The sequence below is a fragment of the Varanus komodoensis genome, unplaced genomic scaffold (assembly GCF_004798865.1).
Source record: "Varanus komodoensis strain SLA01 unplaced genomic scaffold, ASM479886v1 scaffold7_3, whole genome shotgun sequence".
In the NCBI taxonomy this organism is placed as follows: Eukaryota; Metazoa; Chordata; class Lepidosauria; order Squamata; family Varanidae; genus Varanus; species Varanus komodoensis.
In genome coordinates this window covers 18,617,365-18,636,702 of record NW_025336480.1, presented here as the reverse complement: position 1 = coordinate 18,636,702, position 19,338 = coordinate 18,617,365, and the positions used below count along the sequence as shown (strand labels likewise).

Genomic DNA, 19,338 nt, shown 5'->3' with positions numbered 1-19,338 from the left:
AAGGAGCGCTTACATCCTTATATGCCCAGCCGCCCCCTGAGATCGGTGGGAGAGGCCCTTCTCCGGGAGCCCTCCATGGAAGAAGTGAGGAGGGTGGTTACTCGGAGGAGGGCTTTCTCAGCGGTGGCGCCTAAGTTATGGAATGCGCTCCCCAGAGAGGTCCGCCTGGCGCCGTCGTTATTTGTTTTTCGGCGCCAGGCGAAGACCTTTTTATTTAAGCAGTATTTTAAATGTTAATATTATTGAATTTTATTTGGCCAGGGCGGCTTGTTTTATAGTGTATGTTTTATATTATATATTTGTATTTTATTGTATATATTTTAAAATGTTATTTTAATTTTTTGTTGTAAGCCGCCCCGAGGCTTCGGCGAATGGGGCGGCATAAAAATGTTTTAATCAATCAATCAATCAATCAATCAATCAATCCCAAGTGGGAGTAAATCCGAAGAGACCTCCTTTCTTGCACAAGAGCTTGCATGGGGTCTTATGCAAGAGGGAGAACAAGAACTCCTGCGTGTGAGCTCAAGTGCCTTTGTGGAGCAGCGCTATTTTAGTGCAGAAAGACAGGTTACTAATTAATTCATCACTTTTAGTTTCATGCCACTCACAGCTCTTTGCATCCAACCCAATATTAGTAATAATTCAGAAGTGATAGCTGGAAACTGTAATAACAAGATTGCTTTCAGCAGGGAACTAAATGATCTCCTTATGTTTTCCAGAGATGTCTCTTCTACCGTCACTTCTAGCCCTAGCTGCTGGTCTACATGAAAGTGTTGGAAATGTGGTATGTGCCTTGTGTATGAAATCTGAAACCTGTTCGAACAGAAGCTTCAGTATCCGTAGGAGATCAGGATTCCACTGCTTCACCTTCAATACAGCTTCCTTGGATTAAGGGGTAATGTGCAGGACTAAAATATTTTCATACTTCTCTCTGAAGTTCTGAATCATGCAGATTGCAGCAATTCAGTAAAATATGTGGGCCTCATGGGAAAAAAGATTGCAGTGTCTGCTTGGTGGGGATGAAGCTTGTATTTATGACGCATTTCCCTTCTGTGGTATGGGAGGGCCTATTCAGATGGTCTTTCCTTGGTGGCTAATAAATTTGGGTGGGTTCCAGAGGGCTCTGGGGAGATTTCAGCTTGGTAAGTCTAGCTTTCCTGTGACGATGTTGGTTGTTCCCCGGGCAGCTGACCGGAGCATTCTTGAGAGCCCTCTCCAGAGTAAACCTCACACTGGTCCATACTGCAGAGCCAGGTGTGATGAAGCTAAATAGGAAATGGAGAAAAAGTTCTAGGAGATACAATCTCACACTGATCATCAGTCATACTACAATAGCATTGGAAGTAGCCTATAACACCATCAAATCCAACAATCTTCTCAGTGGAGGACCCAAATTAAAGCAGACCCTATTTCCATTAGCATTATGTGGCTCTTCTGAATTGATCTACACTTCTGAATTGATCTACGGTTCTCTTGGAACTGTAGCATTTCAGATTGTAGACTGGGGATGTACCGAGTTCAGAACCCTGCCCAGCACATGGAAAGCTGGAAGGTCAAGAACTCAACATTTCCGGATAAGGGAAATGAAGCAAAGGAAGAAATATATGGCACTTTAGAGAAATCAAAGTCCTTTGCACACAAGATGGTAATATTACTATTTCATCATGCTGCCACTTTCTCACACATGACTCTATGTCCACAGCACAGCTTCTGAATGTATAACACCATCCATCAGCAACAGACTGCATCTCTCAGGGGCTGGCAGCCTACATTGCTCCCTCTTTCATATTACTTAATCTGGGGCACATGGTTTCTGTCTTCTCAAGGGTTATTCTGCTCCGTATAGAATGATTCAGGAGTCAGGCACAACTCCTTCATGAGTCATCTGCCAACACCAAGTAGAAGTAGTGCCTTCCACTCTTCACCCCATTCCGAAGCCGTTGTGAACAAAGACTTGGTGCTTAGGCATTGCATATGAAATGTAATGTCAAAATACAGATTTGTTGCCACTGGTAAAGAATTATTTTCCTTGTAAGTAATTAAAAGTGAGTGGTGCTTTAAGGGGCCATAGAAAAGTATTTCATGGACGATATCCATGATAGTGAGGCTGTAGTTGCCATTTTCCAAAGGGCTTGCATCCAATCTGTAAAGGACTCTCCACTTGTCTCCCCCGCCCACCCCACAAGACCATGGTCTGGGACAGCTGCAAGGAATGTCAAATACTGGGCTGATCGATGCATTTATAAGCACAGCTCTTCAAGCCAAAGAACAATTGAAAGTAAGTTGAATGGGAGGAATACCCGTGTGGTGTGGTGGTTAAGAGTGTGGGGCAGGGATATGGGATATCTAGTCCCCTCTCAGACATGGAGCTCACTGGATGACTTTGGGCCAGTCACAGAAGCACAGCCCAACCTTACAGGGCTGTTGCTATGAGGAAAGGATCGGGAGGAGGAAGATAACTATGTAAGCCACCTTGAGTTTCTTGAATGGAAAAAGAAGATATATATACTTATAAGAAGCAGCATAAGTCAATACATGTTAATTCCATACATTTTGACCTTTGTCCTGGTGAAAAGAACTAGGTGTAAGCAACCACCTTGTTCCCATGATATTTAATGCAAGAAACATGCCACATATACTCAGGGATACCCACCGTGCCACTTGGCATATTCTGGCTCATCCAAGAAAATGCATGCACCCGAGCAGCCGAGAAAGGGCATGAGATGCAGGGACAGCCATTGCACTACATGAACGCCTTGAGACCCACGTGCAAATTCCCACCAGTCCTGAAGGTCACTGGCTGATCTTGGGCCAGTTAGCTCAGCCCCTGCACCAGATGGCTGTAGGGGCAAAATGATGGCATGCCATAGGAGTGGTAGCCCTGAGCCCCTTGGAGCGGAGGTGGGCTGTACATGTGATCAGTGGATACAGCCAACTGGCAGCTGCCCTCTCCTCCCTTTCTGCCAGCTCCAAGGACGTGCGGTCACTCAGATCGGAATGCATGGGCAATGCATCCCAGAATGAAGAGACACCGATCATGCTTTATTTCAAAGGTGGATGCCCTTTTGCTTATCAACAGGGGAAATGCTTCTCTCTCTTTTGCAGATGGCGTGGTGTGTGGCGAAGATCTCTTCTACGCTGGTGTTCCTATAGTATGGTCAGAGGTAATCCGAGCGTGGTTTAAGGAGAAAGTGCACTTCGTTTACGGGAAGGGGCCAAAGAATAAGGATGCAGTAGTCGGACATTAGACTCAGGTATGGAGAACTGCAACAGGGCGACTAAGGATCTCTCAGTAATCTCTACCTGTGGCTCCCCAGAAGACACATCCAAGTCAGGAGCGCAGGGAGCTGCGTTATCCTGGGCCAGACCCTTGGCTCCTCTAGCCCAGCACTGCCGACACTGATGGGCAGCAGGGGCTCTCCAGGGGTTCAGGCAGGAGTTTTCATAGTTAGGCCAGGGATGGAGCCAGGCGCCTTCTGCATGCCACCAATCTGCTCTTACCCCCAAGCCAGGGCCCCTATTCAGCAAATGCCTGGGAGGCGGGAGGCTTGTTGGCTCCTCCTCTTCACCTGAAGCAGTGCACAGATGTGCTTCAGCAGGCCTTGCTTCCTTCCCAAAGCGATAGGCACTCCAGCACTCACTTTCAGTGCTAGGGGGAATGAAAGGTGATAACAGGGCTCAGTTCCCAGAGCTCTGTCTCCTAGTGATCCGCTCTAATCAAGACAAGGTACTAGGGCAGCTTTAAGCAGGTGGAAGAGCACCCACAAGGAATTATTTCAGTCTGTGAAGGCAGAACAGGGCCCATCTGGCTCCCCTGAGCTCGCTGGACTCCTTTCCCAGACTCATCACTGTCCTTGAAGCAACCTGAGTCAAGGTCAAGCCTGCAAACACTCGGGAACATGAGCAGCTTCTTTGATCAAAGTACACACAATACGCAATCGTTTGCACAAAGTATGGAAATGATGTAATCCTTTGCACAAACTACATAAGCTCACAAGTCACGTGTGCAGAAGCAGAGCGCCACTTGCAAAGCTGGCATGCAGGTGTTGTGTGCCTGAGCTGGCCTCCCTGATTTGCTCCCTGGGACAGAGAGAAAGTGGGCCAGAGTCTGGGGAGCCAAACCAAGGAAACCCACTGGATTCCCACTGCCAAACCAGATTCTTTATGTGCCCATTTTCGATGCTCTCAAGTTGCATCCCCTGCGTTAGTGCCTTGTAAATGGTTTGCATCCGTTCCTGTGGGGGAAAGGAAAGTTCTGTCTTGTGGACTCTCTCATAGTAAGGGAAACCCTGGCCATTAGTCCGGCCATTGGGTGGACTGGCACCCACAGTCCAGGAGCCTGCAGGGTTAGGGTTAGGGTTAGGGGTAACATGTTCCCCCCCAGCTGTGACTGCCATTTGCCTGGCTAGCTCTTTTCAGGGCTTGCAGCTGCATGGAAAGAGTCGTGGTTGGGGGCCTGTTTGGGGTGACTGGTAATCTTGGGTGTTTGACTGAGTCTTTCGTTCTCATTGTTTTTCTTTACTCATTTTACACTTTTAATGTGTTTCTTATGTTCTATATTATAATTACATTTTATTATCTGTTTTATGGACTCTTGTGAACTATCCAGAGAGTTAGTGTTTAGCACAGAGAATTTAGCTGTGGGGCAGTACTGAAATAAATAAAATAAAATAAAATAAAATAAAATAAAATAAATAGTTAAATAAGTAAGGTTGCTAGACTTTCCCACAGAACCACAGCATTTTCCATAGTGATGTCAAAAAGCAAAGGCAGAAATGTAGCTGTGGAAGGAGACAGGTGCCAGCTGTGCCTGGATGTGCAAAATCCCACTCTACCATTTGGAACAGCATCAGCCAAGCAAATATACATGGTGCCTCATGAATGTAGAGATGGGTTTTTAAAACGACAAAGCCCTTCCTGTGGGTGTACAGACTTGAAAGCCTAATCCATAAAAAAGGGGAAAGAAACAAGAAAAAGGAAATGAGTGACAGCGCTTAGAGATCAAAGGCTCATGCGAAAAGAGAGATTTTCACACATAATTTAAAAACATTGCAAGGAAGAAGCGCTGTAAATGTCAGAAAGCAGGGAAAGGGGGAGCAAGAATCATGAAACAGAACTCGTGATGGAAGCTCATGCAAGTAGGAAGTATCTGCAGGCTGGAAACTGAGGAGGACTGTAAATAAGTGGAGATGGATCCAAAGACTGAAGAGGTTTAAAAGTAAAAAGGAGGTACTTAAGCTAGATCTAATGTTTACTATAAGGTACAGGAAAACAAATGATAAATGGACTGTGGATTTTAAAAAATGGAGGATAAGAGGGTGAAGGTGAGAAAGAGGCTAGCTAGAAAGAAGGAAATAGTAGCACTGAGGCTGAGAAAGCATGTAAGAAAAACAAATGTACAGGTAGTCCCCGGATTACGGACAAGTTCAGTTCCTGAAAACATCCTTAAGGTGAATTTGTATGTAAGTTGGGTCACATGGGTAAACCAAATGCTTGTCTTAATATATGCATATATTTTACCTTTCTGTGCCTATAAAACACTGAAGAGACACTTCTATATTCACTAAAACATCTTAAGCACGATGCAGCATTGCAGCAATGATGATAATACAGTAATAATAAGTTAACTATATGTACTGAAGAATGAGAGAGAGAGAATCTGTATGTATGTATGTATGTGTACAGTATTGTAAAAAACAAATAAAACAAGCAGTTCTTGAAATAGTTTAGAACATTCTTGAGGTAACATTAAGCCTGACATTACCTGAAGATAATGGAGATAGACCTGGTCCCGGAGCAGGGCAAATGCCACTGGAGTCACTTCCTTGAAATCAGCCTCAAGGGTTGTCTGTGCAGCCATTTCCTTTGTCTCACCATAAGTGGCCTTATAGCAGCTGAAGGCCTGGTTACAAGGGCAAATGCTAAAGAAAAACCAAAGGGGAACTATGCAACCTACATGTGCCCCAAAACTCACTGGCTTGGGTGCATTCAAGATATCACCTAGAACAAAAAGCCGTGAATATTATATCTCTAGGGAACTAGGTTTGCCACAGATGATGCATTGCCAAATGTGTCATGTAGTTCCCTAGAGATGCGTCACATAGTTATTTAGAATAGCCATGACTATCTCTAGCAAATCTCTATCTTTAGAGAAAAGCTATGAATATCTCTAATGAAATTCTGTGTCTATCTCTAGGGAACTACTCACCCACTGATGATGTACAAAAACGTCCCACAGTTCCCTAGCGATAGTAATGACTATTATGTATGGATATTCATGTAGGGTTTATGGCAGTCTGTGTGTTCATAAGTATGGGTTGTTTCTAACCTGGAACTTGGTTTCTTTTTCTGTGATTTTTAAATGTGTGGAATCTCGATATATTTCCTCCTTTCATTTACAGCTGGTTTGGTATAAATCCTACCTGATTGCATGTGCAGTCTCTAAGTGTCAACATAAGATATATAACTATTTCTATGTTTGCTACTACTGTCCCGGGTATGTACAACAACAGATACAATTCATTTTATAAATGTCCTAGTTCTAAAATCCTAACATCACTGTTTTAATGTATGATCATGCCAAATTTGTGTGGATTATTTTATTTATTTATTTATTTATTTATTTATTTATTAAAACATTTTATGCCGCCCCATTCGCCGAAGTCTCGGGGCGGCTTACAACACGGATTAGTGAAATTTAGTATAATGAAAACTGTTGAACAACTTATAAAGGATGATAATGATTATTTTGTCTATTAAAAATGTGGCTTTTCAACTATTAGGCCTCCCAGGGAGATAATATAAGCAGCATATTTGAAGTACCTCCACAATCAAAGCAATGAAGATAATAAAACAGCAATAATAGAAATCGCAGGAGACAACCTCAAAACAGCATCATCGAAAGCACCGGTATTCCCGTTTGGGATGCTGCTTGCTTGCCTGCCTCTAGTGGGATGGAATAGGGCAGGTGGCGTGAAGAGTAGAAAAGGAATTGTAGTAGTACAGAAAATTAGTCTATCAAAAACATATCTTAAGAAACGAAATCATCATCAGCTGAACTGATTGCGGAGTAGGAGTTACTAAATCGCTGAACCTCTCAGACTTGACAGGAACCTGAAGAATGTATTTGCAAAAGATGCCAAAGCAATTCCTTAGTCATATAAAGTCTGCTTTTATTTAATAACCCGTAGAAGTCATGATTGAGAATGCAAATGATGCTTTATAGTGGTTGATAAGGAAAGGCAGCCCAACGTTTTTCCTTTTTTATCTATCGGCATCAGCCGGACGAACATGAATTGTAACATTTCTGCGTGGTGCACAACCTTCCTCTTGAAGCATTTTGCTGACAGGAGTGCAAGAGGCTGAGGTGGTGGAGCAGAGGGGTGCCATCACAGAACAAGCAGCAAGGACACAATTTCTAGGGCAGTGATGGCAAAGCTTTTAGAGACTGAGAGCCCAAACCGCAACCCAAACCCCACTTATTTATCGCAAAGTGCCAAGACTGCGATAAAACCTGAAAACAGCCAGTCCAAGCAAATACATATATATCCTTGGCAGCGCACTGACCAGCCATGCCAAGGCTTGGATGAGTCGCGGCTAATGTGTCACGGCTTGTGACGTCATCGCCTGGCACCACTACCCCTTTCCGAGCATGCGCATGGCCCCTATGTGCGCTGTTATCCGATGCTTGGCTGCTGGGGCGTTCCTGGGGCGACCTGGCTCATGCGCCGACAGAGAGGGCTCTGTGTGCCTTCTGCGGCACGCGTGCCATAGGTTCGCCACCACTGCCCTAGGGTGATGGCTGCAAGCTCCCAAATGCAGAGGTCTGTGTTCCTCCTTTGCAGGATGGGAGCAGCTGCAGAGAAGAGCTTCGCCTCCCTGCCCACCCACCCTGCTTTTTTGCAAGATGGGCTTTTTTGCTTGTTTCAGGCAAGAATTTCAGAGGGGAAGGATGGAAGCTGGAGGGAGCCCCAGAGAGCTCGTATCCTGGTCTTTCCAGACTCCTTCTCTCCCTTCCTACAGAAATGCCTTTCTCACCTTCTAGTCAAGGGGACTATGACCCAGCCTCAGATCTGGAAATCCAGAGTGTCCTGTGATCTCTCTGACTCTGTCAAGAGGCCATAGGATTGCTCCCTGAGTTGTTTTGTTCAACACTTAGCAGTTCTGAATCTTTTCAATTGCTTGAAATTGAATCCTTTGTGAGAACGTGCTCGAAACACAAGACCTGATTCAAGTCAGCAAAACCATTCAAATGCATTCCGTGAACGTTTCTTTCTCCATCGTATCTGGGATTGTGCTGCTCAGTCCCTGGCACCAGTGTTCACCAGGTCAAGGAAGGGAGTGTGTTCCTAGTCTGAATGCTGGGGGCAAGGATACCATGGACCTCTGCAGTACAGGAGGTGGAAAATCCAAATGAGGCCATTAAAAATATGATTCCATTGGGTTAGAGCCAGATTTAATCAAGCTGAGAGTAGGTCCACTGAAAGAAATGGGGCAAAGGTATTAATCGTTTACTTTAAGCATGGTTAAGGCATGACTGGCTTGTTCCAGGGATTGCAGTGGATCTGCTCCGAGCTTGACTGAATCGGTCTGCAACCAATGAAGAACTGAACATTTGCTGTCCTTTAGTGCCTGGGGCACATGTTACTGTAAAGACAGAGCCAGCTGTATCTGGAACAAGCCCTGAAATCTGAAAAGTTAAAGATTAATTTTTTGTTCTCTTCTAAGGTTATATCATGCATGCAATCACTGCCTAACTACAGCTTCTACATACCAGGAACAACTGTTCACACATGCATGACTTGTTGCTTAAAATCTCTCTATCTGATGACCCAAGACTTTAGTTTCTGATGGCTATTCACTGAAAATGCGTGGCAAGAGTGGGGAGAGGGAGCAACATGGCAACCCCTCCTTGCTAACCTGCCACTCCAACACTCACTCATTTTACAAGTTTTCACAAGCAGGCTTCAACTTGATGGATGACGTAGGGTGGAAAGTTCTGGGAGTCATCGTTTGTTCAATACACTGTCCTCAGGATCCATTTTGCCCCTGGTCTTTGTCGCTGGGTAACAGTGAAACACGGAAATGCAGAGGGAGGTTTAAAGCCACCCGTTTGCCTACCACTACTGCTGCTAGTGTACCACTGCAGGCAGGCCGAGAGGGGGAAGGAGGGTTGGCGTCTGGGATGGGCAGGTGCAGGACATCTCCTCTTCTATGTGCTCGGGTTCTGAGCTCCCAGAAAGGATGTTTAGGGACTGGATGGGCTGCACCCAGTTCAGACTGTCTGGTTTGATTCCTCGCCCAAGTTGCACAGATTTCCACATCCCCCAAATTGTATGTGGATGCAAATGCACATTCAGAATGACATTAGAGGTGTAGGATCAACACTTGAGCAGGCACTGCTCCTTGTGCGTTGCAGGTCAGCTTTGGCAGAACAGACTGAAAATCCTGTTCGTGATGCTATTTTGTGCCTTTTTAACTTTCAGGGGTAATGCTATTGGAATTAATTACTATACACCTTACAAGCGAGGGCAACCATGTCACAATTGTCCTCAGAATTGTGATGATGGACTATGCAGTGAGTACAGACATTTTTACTTAATTTACTTTTGACACAAATTTCAGTATTCAGTCCACAGTTAGTAATCAGGAAGTTATACTTGAGTGGTTCACTTTATGGTAATAATTGCCAGGTGGGTGGTAATGGGAATTTGGCACAGGGGCGCAGCCCCTCTGTTCATGCATTTGCTGGCATCTCTATTCAGTACTGATTTACTTTTTACACTCCTATATTACTTTTATTTCCTTTCCAGGAACTCAAGGAGCTGCACATTATTCTCCTCCCCCTCCCCTCAATCTTATCCTCACAGCAACAGCAAGTCTGTGAGGCAGGTTGGGCTGAGAGTCTGTGGCGGGTCCCAGTCTCTCGCTAAATGTCTGTAACAGCAGAGGGAAACTCGTGGTCCTCATCTCTTTGGCCTACGACTCCCGCCAGCCCTAGCCGGGCTTTCAGAAAGCTTCCATGGCTGCTGCAATTAGACTTGACAAATTATTTCCCACTGTCAGTTTGACGGTGTCCATGCCAGTGGCCAGGAGTGTTGCCCATGTTGTCTGCCTCTTCCTCACTGGTCTGCACACAGAGGCTGGATCTGTGGGTCCTGCAGTGGCTGCACTTTCCAGGGGCTCTGTGGTAGTTGCACACCAGGACCACGGAAAGCATAATCATAGGCTCAAGCAACAAAGCAAGCCATGGTGCTGCTGAGAAACTATAGAGCAAGTCATTGTGGCTTCTAAAGACTAAACTTGGTTTGTTTAGTTGATAAGTCGTGTCTGACCCTTCACAGCCCCATGGACAACATTCCTCTTGGTGCAATACCACAAATAGGTTCAGGCAATACAAGAGACCAACAATGGTAAAAAACCATTGTGACTTGTTGCATTGTCTGAGCCCAGTCACCGAGTGGTGGTTATAGGTTACCATTTCACTGTCCACCAGGCAGTGCTTGATGTGTGCAGGGGACCATATTACCCCAGGATGGGCATGAGAGTTGGTGTTCTGCATTTGCCCTGATATTGATGCTACTGAAGCATATGGCCTCCTGCCTTGGAGTATAACTTTGTCAGCTCGTCACACTTGCCTGTGTGAATATTGCAGACTGGTGACCTCATTTATTTGAAAGTGCTTCCCTGCTTTCGGCAGGGATCTGAGCCAGCATGTCTTCCGCCCTGCTGCAACAATGGCAAAAGACCCGGGGAAGGTCCTTCACAGGGATGCTGCCACGAGTGCAGGCTCCTGGCTCCAACGTGCATCACTCTGGTCTGGTCCTCCAGGTGCGTTGGACTGCAGCTCCCATAGTTTGTGTCCGGGTGGCCACTGGTTATGCAGGCCGGGGAGTGTGAGGGCTGCAGTTCAATTCATCCAGAGGTCACCAGACTGGGGAAGCCTGATCTCGCCCAACACGCTGGACGTTCTGCTTGGCAACGGCAGGCGGAGGCTGTGGGTGCCTCCCGGGCATTGTGCTTTTGGGAATTACACGGGCAGGATGCACCAGCAGCCAGTCTGAGAATGTTCTCACTCAGCATTTGCATATCTTTTATTTCAGCCAATCCTTGTTATATGAAGATGTATACTCCAATTGTGTCAACATAAAGAAGAGATATACGTGTAATAATCCACTAATGAAACCATACTGCTCAGCGTGTTGTCAGTGCACATCTGAAATACAATAATATCTGACTTTTTCCAATTACCCTTGAATACCATGAAAGAGGAAAATGATCACTTGAAGATAAAAATCAATGAAAATGCATATTTATCTCATATTTGCGCATATAAATATATATAACTATCTCATGATAGGTGCAAATTAAAATAGGGCTTCTGCAGTGTATTCTGTAATCTTTTAATCTATTCCCCCACCACTGTTTTAGAGAACAGCAAGCATTTATTATGCTTAGTCTAGTATTAAAAATGGCTTCTATACTTAGCTAAGTGTCTCCACTAAATATTGTCTTAATTGCCAGTTCATAGGTATACTGTCTTAAGAGACCTTTGCAATATACACCAATGGGGGAAAAATCAGTAAATGCTTTTTACTTGGAAAATACACTCCCACCCTGTATCTGAAATTCTGGATAAAAATCGATCTTATCAATGAATTCATGAACAGAGTATAATTGCTTGTTTTATTAATACATTTATATCCCACCTTTAAACAGCTGCTTTCAAAGTGGCTTACCTAGGCAGCAGATAGGACACACCTCTAGTGTGGCCCATTTTGTTATATAAAATGAACCCACGGCGCTGCAGGCCAAAGTGAGAGAAAGGAGGTTTCTTGTTGGAGGTTTTGACCAGTTCTTTTATCTCACCCCCTCCCAACTATAAGTCTCCAGAATGGTTTTTTGACCCTCTAGACAAAATTTGTAGATACCAAAATCTTTTCTGCTCAGGAGACGACATCCAGAGAACATTGGTAGAAAGCTAGTGCATGAAGAGAGGGTTAAAAGCCCCTTTCCCCAGGCATGCGAGCCGCTCTCCCAGCACAGGGTGCCCCAGCTGCATACGGGGAGTCCAGGGGAAGCTGGGGGGCAAGGGATGTGGCTGAAGGATGAGCTGCCCTGGACTCAGGGAAGGGGGGTTGAGGACCTGGGCTGTGGCCATTCCACTCGCTCCGGAGCAGGTGTGGCCCTCCCTTTGGGCAAAAGTCTCCCGGAGCAGCATCCCATCCACCGATTGGACAGCCCTTCCTTCAGCCAAGCCGTCTAAAAAGACTGGAGACGCAAGGAAAGGGATCGGGGCAAAGGGGGTGGGGGAGGCCTGCTGGTGCAGCTTGGTTCCTCTGCACCGGGAATAGACCTCTCGCATGCTCCAAGAACACTGCCTCCATGCTCCTTCTGGGCCAGCCTGTTCCTCATTCTTCCTTCTCTTCTGCAGCTTTATTCTATGTTGAATGCAGGGCAAGCAGTGGGTGGAGGGGCTGTCACTGGGCACGAAGCAGGGCCCCCGATTTGATCAGTGTTCTAGCAAGTGGCGGAGGGAATCTCTCTCCTCCTGCCATGCCCACTAGCCACCTGCCCCTTGAGCCTCTCTTAGTCAAGCTGAGATGGGATGGGTGCAAAAGCACACGCAGCGCTCACATGGTCCCCACCTGGTTGTGGAATGGGCTTCCAGGGGAGGTGGCAGAGGCCCCATCAGTGAGGGCATTCAAGGAAAGATCGGACACCTACATCTTGGCCATTATATGAGCGGAGCCAGCTTATGCTGGCGTTCAGGCTAGATGGCCCAGAAAGCCCCTGACTTGCTGTGTCTCTCTGTTTCTGCCTCCAAGAAGGTGGGTGTCGTGTCATGTCGTGTCGTGTCGTGTCGTGTTGTGTCATCCCCCCATAGCCAAAACTCTCTGAGATAAAATCTTGAACATTCAAGGATATGAAATGGTTTGAAAATGAATTTAAAACAATTTGCAATAAAATGATGACCTCATTTGAAACCCAACACCCAAACCTGCAAATCCCTCCCTATGGTGTTGAGTGCCAGGGCACAGAGCAGCGTCTTCACCTGGCATGGCCAGGATGCCAGTGTGGATGCCAGATGGAGTTCATTAGGCGGCCCTTTCGGCCTAGGAGGAAAGGGATACTTCCTCTGGCATCAGCGTGAGGGTCCCAGGGCTGTTGCAGCATGAGAGAAGACTGGGAGATCTTACAGTGGCAGTGTGGCCCTCGGCTGTCACTGCAGTGGGGTGATAAGGCACGTGGGGTAGTGTCGCCCTGTGATCCCAGAGTATGGCAAGGGAGGGCCATGGCTGTGCTGCCACTCAGGGGGAATGCAGGCGAGTGCCTCTCAGGAGCACGGCTCAGAAGGCACAAGCCTGGGAGCAGCAACTGGCTAGACGCGCATGAATCAGAGGCCAGAAGGCATGATCGTGAGGGACAAGATGGAGGGGGAAAAGCTTCTTCTGCAGGAGACTATATTCTCCGGAACAGGACAGCTTCACAGCCTGGGGACAGTTCTGAGCCAGTGTTAGCTTCTGGGTCCTTGGCTTACAGCACTGGCCCAGGATGTTGGCTGGAACGTTGACCACGCCACGGATATCTGCTGGCTGCTGCTTGTGCCTCGGCAGCCACCAGGTTAGGCCACAGCACGGGTTTGCTTGCAACCTGGCCATAGCTTCGGGACAAGGGCTGGCCCGGTAGGGGAACATGGCCCAGACTGTGCTGTGTCCCAGCCCTCCTTGCGTCTGTCTGCTGTTAGTCCTCTCAGCTTGCCCTTGGGTCTCTAGGTGCTGCTTTTGAATGCCAGGTCAGACTAGAACAACCCCCCCCCCCCACTTCCATGACTTGATCTGGCCTGCATCACAAAGACAGAGAAGAGTTAATCCCAACAGAAAGGGCTATACCTGCTAACAGAGCAGGCAGAAACTGAGGCCAAAGCATCAAGATGGCCAAAGGTCATCGCTGACACCAGACGCAGAGTCAGGTTTATTAGCAGCCTGTGATGGACTGTGGACCGTCGCTTAACAAAAGAGAAGCCCTGTCTCCCTTATTTGCACAAGTCTTGAGTGGGCTCAGCCTCAGAAGAAGAGGATCAGCATATAGGCATGGCAGGCTTTACCAAATTACCTCTATATGTAAGGAAATAAAATATTTGCTAAGTATATAATGTTCTTTGAAATTCACTCCATGCTATTTGCTCAGTTGAGCATGGGAAAGCAAACAAGTGGATTCCAGGAAATGTAAATGCTGTTGGATGTTCTTGCATATTAAAAGCACTGTGATCTGATGAGATTATTGTGGGGAGGGGGGAAATTAAATTTAAAAAGTGAAAGCTGATTCCTAAAAGGAGTTCCTTTGTGGCATTGCTCCTAAGCATTTCTGAGGTCAGCCCGCTGCCTGAAGGCCCAAAGCTGCCTCTCACAGTAGGCGTGACTCTTTCAGCAGTCCTCAGGTGCAGCGGTGGCTGGTCCCACTGTGCTGGGATGGAGGACAGGGCAGCACATGGTCAGCAGACCTAGAGGTCACAAAGTTGGATCAAGGAGCAGGCACAGAGCATGCATGCAAAGCAGAGGGTCAAGGAGAGGAGGGGTCAAGCCGCACAGCAGGACAGGAAAACTCTACTGTGAACCCACACTGTTTTTGCTCTAGCAAGAATCCAACCCAGTAACTCAGTAAGGCAAACTAAGGCTAGTACAATAAAATAAATAAAATAAAATAAAATAAAATACAATAAAATAAAATACAATAAAATAAAATACAATAAAATAAGAAGCATGGTGTTCTCCCTGCTCCCTCATACCAACTGCATAGTCACTCCTGGAGCTCCAGGACAGCAGACTGGAAACTTGCAAAACATGCTCAGCAGCAAACTCACTGGGGGGAAAAGAGGGAGAAATGGAATAGAGGTTAGCAAGGGGCCAGGAGATGTTGCCTTCTCTGAACACCTGGCTACTAGGCGACCAAATGGAACAGAGAACCCCACCTTCTCCTCCATCCCCTCCCCTGCCCCCCACACTTTGCTGGCTGCTGCTCCTCTCCATCCCTTCCTGCTCAACGTGCTGCTGCCCAGCTGGGCCAAGCAGATGCCGAAGGGGCTTCTTGGCGCTGCTTTCAAGCAAGCCTGTGATCGGCTGGGGGCATCCATTGCAGCTGCCCCCACTGACGACAAAACCAGCACCACGAGTGCGCCTACCTAGTCACTTGCAGTGAGAGTGTGGGGAATCGGGCAGCATGTTCCTTCCAGGGGGCCGGCCTGAGACAGACCACAGCTTCTTTTTCCCCGACTTGCTCCGCTGGAGGATGGAGCCTGGAGCAGCCCAAGCACATGTGCACAGGAGACGATGTGGACAGGTGGATGCCAGCCGGAGGGAGGAAGAGAAGGAGAGCTGTGCACACTCAGGCCAGCGAAGAACCGGAGCTCCCTGCAGACAGAGACATTTTTTAGGTTGAAAATTTTTTTTTTAGGTTGAAATTTTTTATTTAAATAAAAACATACTACAAACAGAGACATTTTTTAGGGTCAGGGACAGATTGGGGGAAAGAGGGGGCGGCTCTTTACCTCGCAGGAGAGGGGGAGAGCCCATATTCCTTGCCCTAAGCAATAGTCCACCCACAATCAGTTCTTGCCTTCCTCTAATTCCCCCTCACGGTGCAGCCTGAATCAGGTTGCTTTATCCCACAGCAAAACAGATTGTTTTCTGGTGTGCCTCACAAGAAAAGATGCACCTTGCAAGATTCTCATTAGTGTTTTTACAGTACAGGTCAACTGGCAAATTGAGGGCTTTATTTATTTATTTATTTATTTATTAAAAACCTTTCTATACCATCTTCTTACCAATAGTCTCTGGACAGTTTTACAATAAAACAAAGTAATATTCATATATGAAGACTGCAATGTGTCCCTTTACCAAGGCATTTGCATCTGAATTCTTTGCAGAATTAAGACCTGTTCCTTCATATTTTTTTTCACCCAGATTTTCTTTCTCTGTCTTCCTATATGTTCCATTAAATGGCCACTAGGTGGTGCTGTGGTAGAGCAGAATTGTCCAAACACATGAGGGTCTTATGCTACCCGCACAGATAATACCAGACTTTTCTTGATTGAAAGAAAGCTGCAGCAATGTAGGGAGAGCTCATGGAGGATGCCAAGTCATGCAGAGCACGTGCGGACTGCTACGAGTGAGGAATCATAAACACATGACCAGTGCTGACTGTAGAGAGCTCCTACCCTTGAACAAGAGAAAGGCTTCAAAAACCAAGCATTCAGTTATGGTTCTAAAGAAGATAATTCTCACCGCTCTTGTCATTATGGCACTCTATGCTCTATCTGTTTGGCTTTGCTTTTATGATCGTTTCCATTCCCTCCTTCAGTCTCCTGTGGGAATAAGATCCACAGCAGAATACATATAGTTTGAATCTTCTGCATAGACTCTCACTGCAATGAGAACAAAAATGCCAAGTGTTTGAGACAATCTTCAATCATCTTGGCTAAATTTCTGGCCCCTTAAAGTTTCCAACTTGAAAGTCAAAAAATCTGGTACATGGAATAGATCAGCTTCTGCCTAAAGGAGTGGCTTAAGTTGTTTTATGCAGAATTAAAATCTCTGAACAGAAAACATGCCAGTCTTCCAGCAATTGCTAGGATACATTGAATTGGTTTTTAAGAAATGTGTTATCCTTTTGACTAATTTTAGTAAATTCAAGGCTCATTTTCCCACATAGAGTACTACAGAGGTTATTTGTATGTATATATGTATGTATGTATGTATTTAAAGTTGTTATATGCCATCCGATTACTAAAAGTCTCTGGACGGCTTACAAAGAACAAAAACCAAAGAACAAAACAAACTTTAACAACAGTAACACATAGCAAACTACATCTGATAAATAATGATAACAAGAAGGATAAAACCAATTAACTGCTAAAATATCGGGAAAATAAAAAGGTATTTGCCTGACACTGAAAAGAATAAAGTGACGGTGCCAGGCAAACCTTGTGGGGGCGTTTTCCACAGTTGGGGTGCCAGCGCTGAAAAGGCCCTTCTTTGAGTAGCTACCCTCCTAATTTCCTGATTTGTGTGGCATGACAATCCCTTGTGGGCAACTGGCCAAACTGGCTCACTGTGTTATCTGAACCCAGACATTTCCCCACATTATGGCTTTCTTCTCCCAAGAAGCTGCTGTGAGAATGAGTGGGTCATTCTAGGGGCTGTTTTACTTATACTAAGTCACCCTACTATCAGAACCCCAGTGACTGATCCCCCTGTGGCTAAAGGGGAGCTGTGAGTGAGGTGCTTAGCATAGCAAGAGTGGCAACATCTTGCCCATGGCACCACCAGCATCAGCCCGTCTGCAGTGCACAGGTGGCTACTCTTAAAAAAAAAAAAAATCTGAACTTCAAATATGCACACATTTTTCTAGCCGGACATGTGAAAGGGTGGAGATGCCCAGTTCTATAGGTTTGAAAATGGGAAGCCTCACCTGGACAATGTCCTGCTCTCAGAGTGGAGCAGATACAAGCTCTGAACATTGGCCCAGAGGCTCCGAATAGGGTTGTGGTTGTTTTGCTTAATGAAGGCAAGCCACATGTGACTGTTGCTTGCAAAAGGGGGTTGGTGCCTTCCCCTGTGCAGAGCATGATCTTCAAACCAACAAATGCACCTGGATGGTCACAGGTTCTCTACTGCTGTTCTCCACCTAATCAAAAGGGACTGCTCTTTAGAAGGCCAGATACTGAAGATGAAACTCAAATACTTTGGCCAACTAATGAGAAGGAAGGACTCCCTGGAAACAGCCTAATGCTGGGAACAAGTGACGGCAAAAGAAGAAGGGGACGGCAGAGGACGTGGTGGCTAGATGGAGTCACTGAAGCAGTCGGTGTGAGCTTAGGTGGACTCCAGGGGATGGTTGAGGACAGGAAGGCCTGGAGGAATGTTGTCATGGGGTCACGCGATGGGTTGGACACGACTTTGCGACTAACAACAACAGGGACCAAATTCTGACTTCAAGCTCAGCAGAAAGGTGATAACCTTGAAAAAAGACTATTCTGTGCAATACTATAAGTATGTAAAAGCTAGATATTTCTTTTTTATATTAAAATGAGCAAATGGAAGGTCCAGAAAATATTTTTTTCCATAGTAATACAAATGCACCCTCTACTGGCAAAATTCATCCCTGCATGGAATCTGTAATCAAAGTCTGAAACTCTAAACAGGGAGACCTGAACGTGTGCAAACAACATGAGGAATAAAGACTCATTGTTGTAATGATGCTGTGAACCTTTACATAGTTTAAGCAAAGCCTTATTTTTATGTGCGTTCTGGGATTCCGTGCATGTGTATAGATTTCCCTTGATGCACTGGGACCTTTTCCCAGGTTTGTGCAGCCCTAATTTCTCAGCCTTAATCTTGTAACTGGCAACAGTTTTTAAATCAATAGGGTGCTATATTATCCTTAGTTTTCTTTATTCACTGAACATAAATTATGTGTGTATATGTGATGTGCCTGGTTGAAATGAATGTTCAGCATGAAATGAAATATTTGATCATTTTTAGCATGACCCGAACAGGATCAGGAGCATGTTTTCTATTTAGAGCACTATGAAATGGGAAGCATTAGCAAAGGGCTTGATGGTCTTGCAAGAAATTTTCACAAAGAAGCAGTTTTCAAAAGATGAGAAAGAGAAAGTGAGAGAAAGTGGGATAATTTGGAGCTGATTTTGAAAATATTATGTGGACATTGTTCACAATACATCAGAATAGTAGTAGTAGTAGTAATAATAGTAATAATAATAATAATAGCAGCACTATCAAAAGGCTTGTGATGAATGTACACATGGAAAGTCTTAAGTTGCAGTCCTCTGCACACTTCCAGCCCATGGAATACAGCAAAGCTTACTTCTAGTAAGCATTCCGTTTTCCGGAGTGCTGACTGGAAGGGTGTTTTGCTATATGTTCACAGGCCATGTAAAGTGTCATTTCTGCAGTTATCCTCGGCCAGGAACTGTCAGGAAAAAAACAATGAGGCGCCATCTAGTGGCCTTAGAATTAATCTTCATACACTTGATGGGAGGACCACTCAAACACAAGATTCAGTGCCAGCATGCTGCATCTTTTTCGGATTTTAGGCTGAATATTTGGAGTAAAAATGCGTGCAAAGGTGACAGGGAAGTGGGAAAATCAGGAAAACAATTAAAATAATTACTGGAGCCCTAAGAGGTGGTGTGGTGTGGTGGCTAAGGTCTTCTGTGCCTAGCGAGCCTCACAGAACTTGGGGAGAGTGGCTGGCAGCGGGCAGAGGTGGGGTTGCCCTGTGAGCCATCAGGCAGTCCCCACTCTGGATCTTCCCATG

At 45.8% G+C, this 19,338-nt stretch overlaps 1 protein-coding gene across 1 annotated transcript; it reads left to right on the top strand.

Annotated features, from left to right (window-relative positions):
• The first annotated feature begins 721 nt into the window (after positions 1-721).
• On the top strand, positions 722-13,628 carry LOC123035927 (cysteine-rich secretory protein 1-like). The gene is given in 8 exon segments (XM_044454616.1): positions 722-784; positions 2,152-2,278; positions 3,106-3,254; positions 6,402-6,496; positions 9,486-9,577; positions 11,103-11,111; positions 11,114-11,203; positions 13,543-13,628. Coding segments are annotated over 8 exon segments (711 nt in total).
• The last annotated feature ends 5,710 nt before the right edge of the window (positions 13,629-19,338 follow it).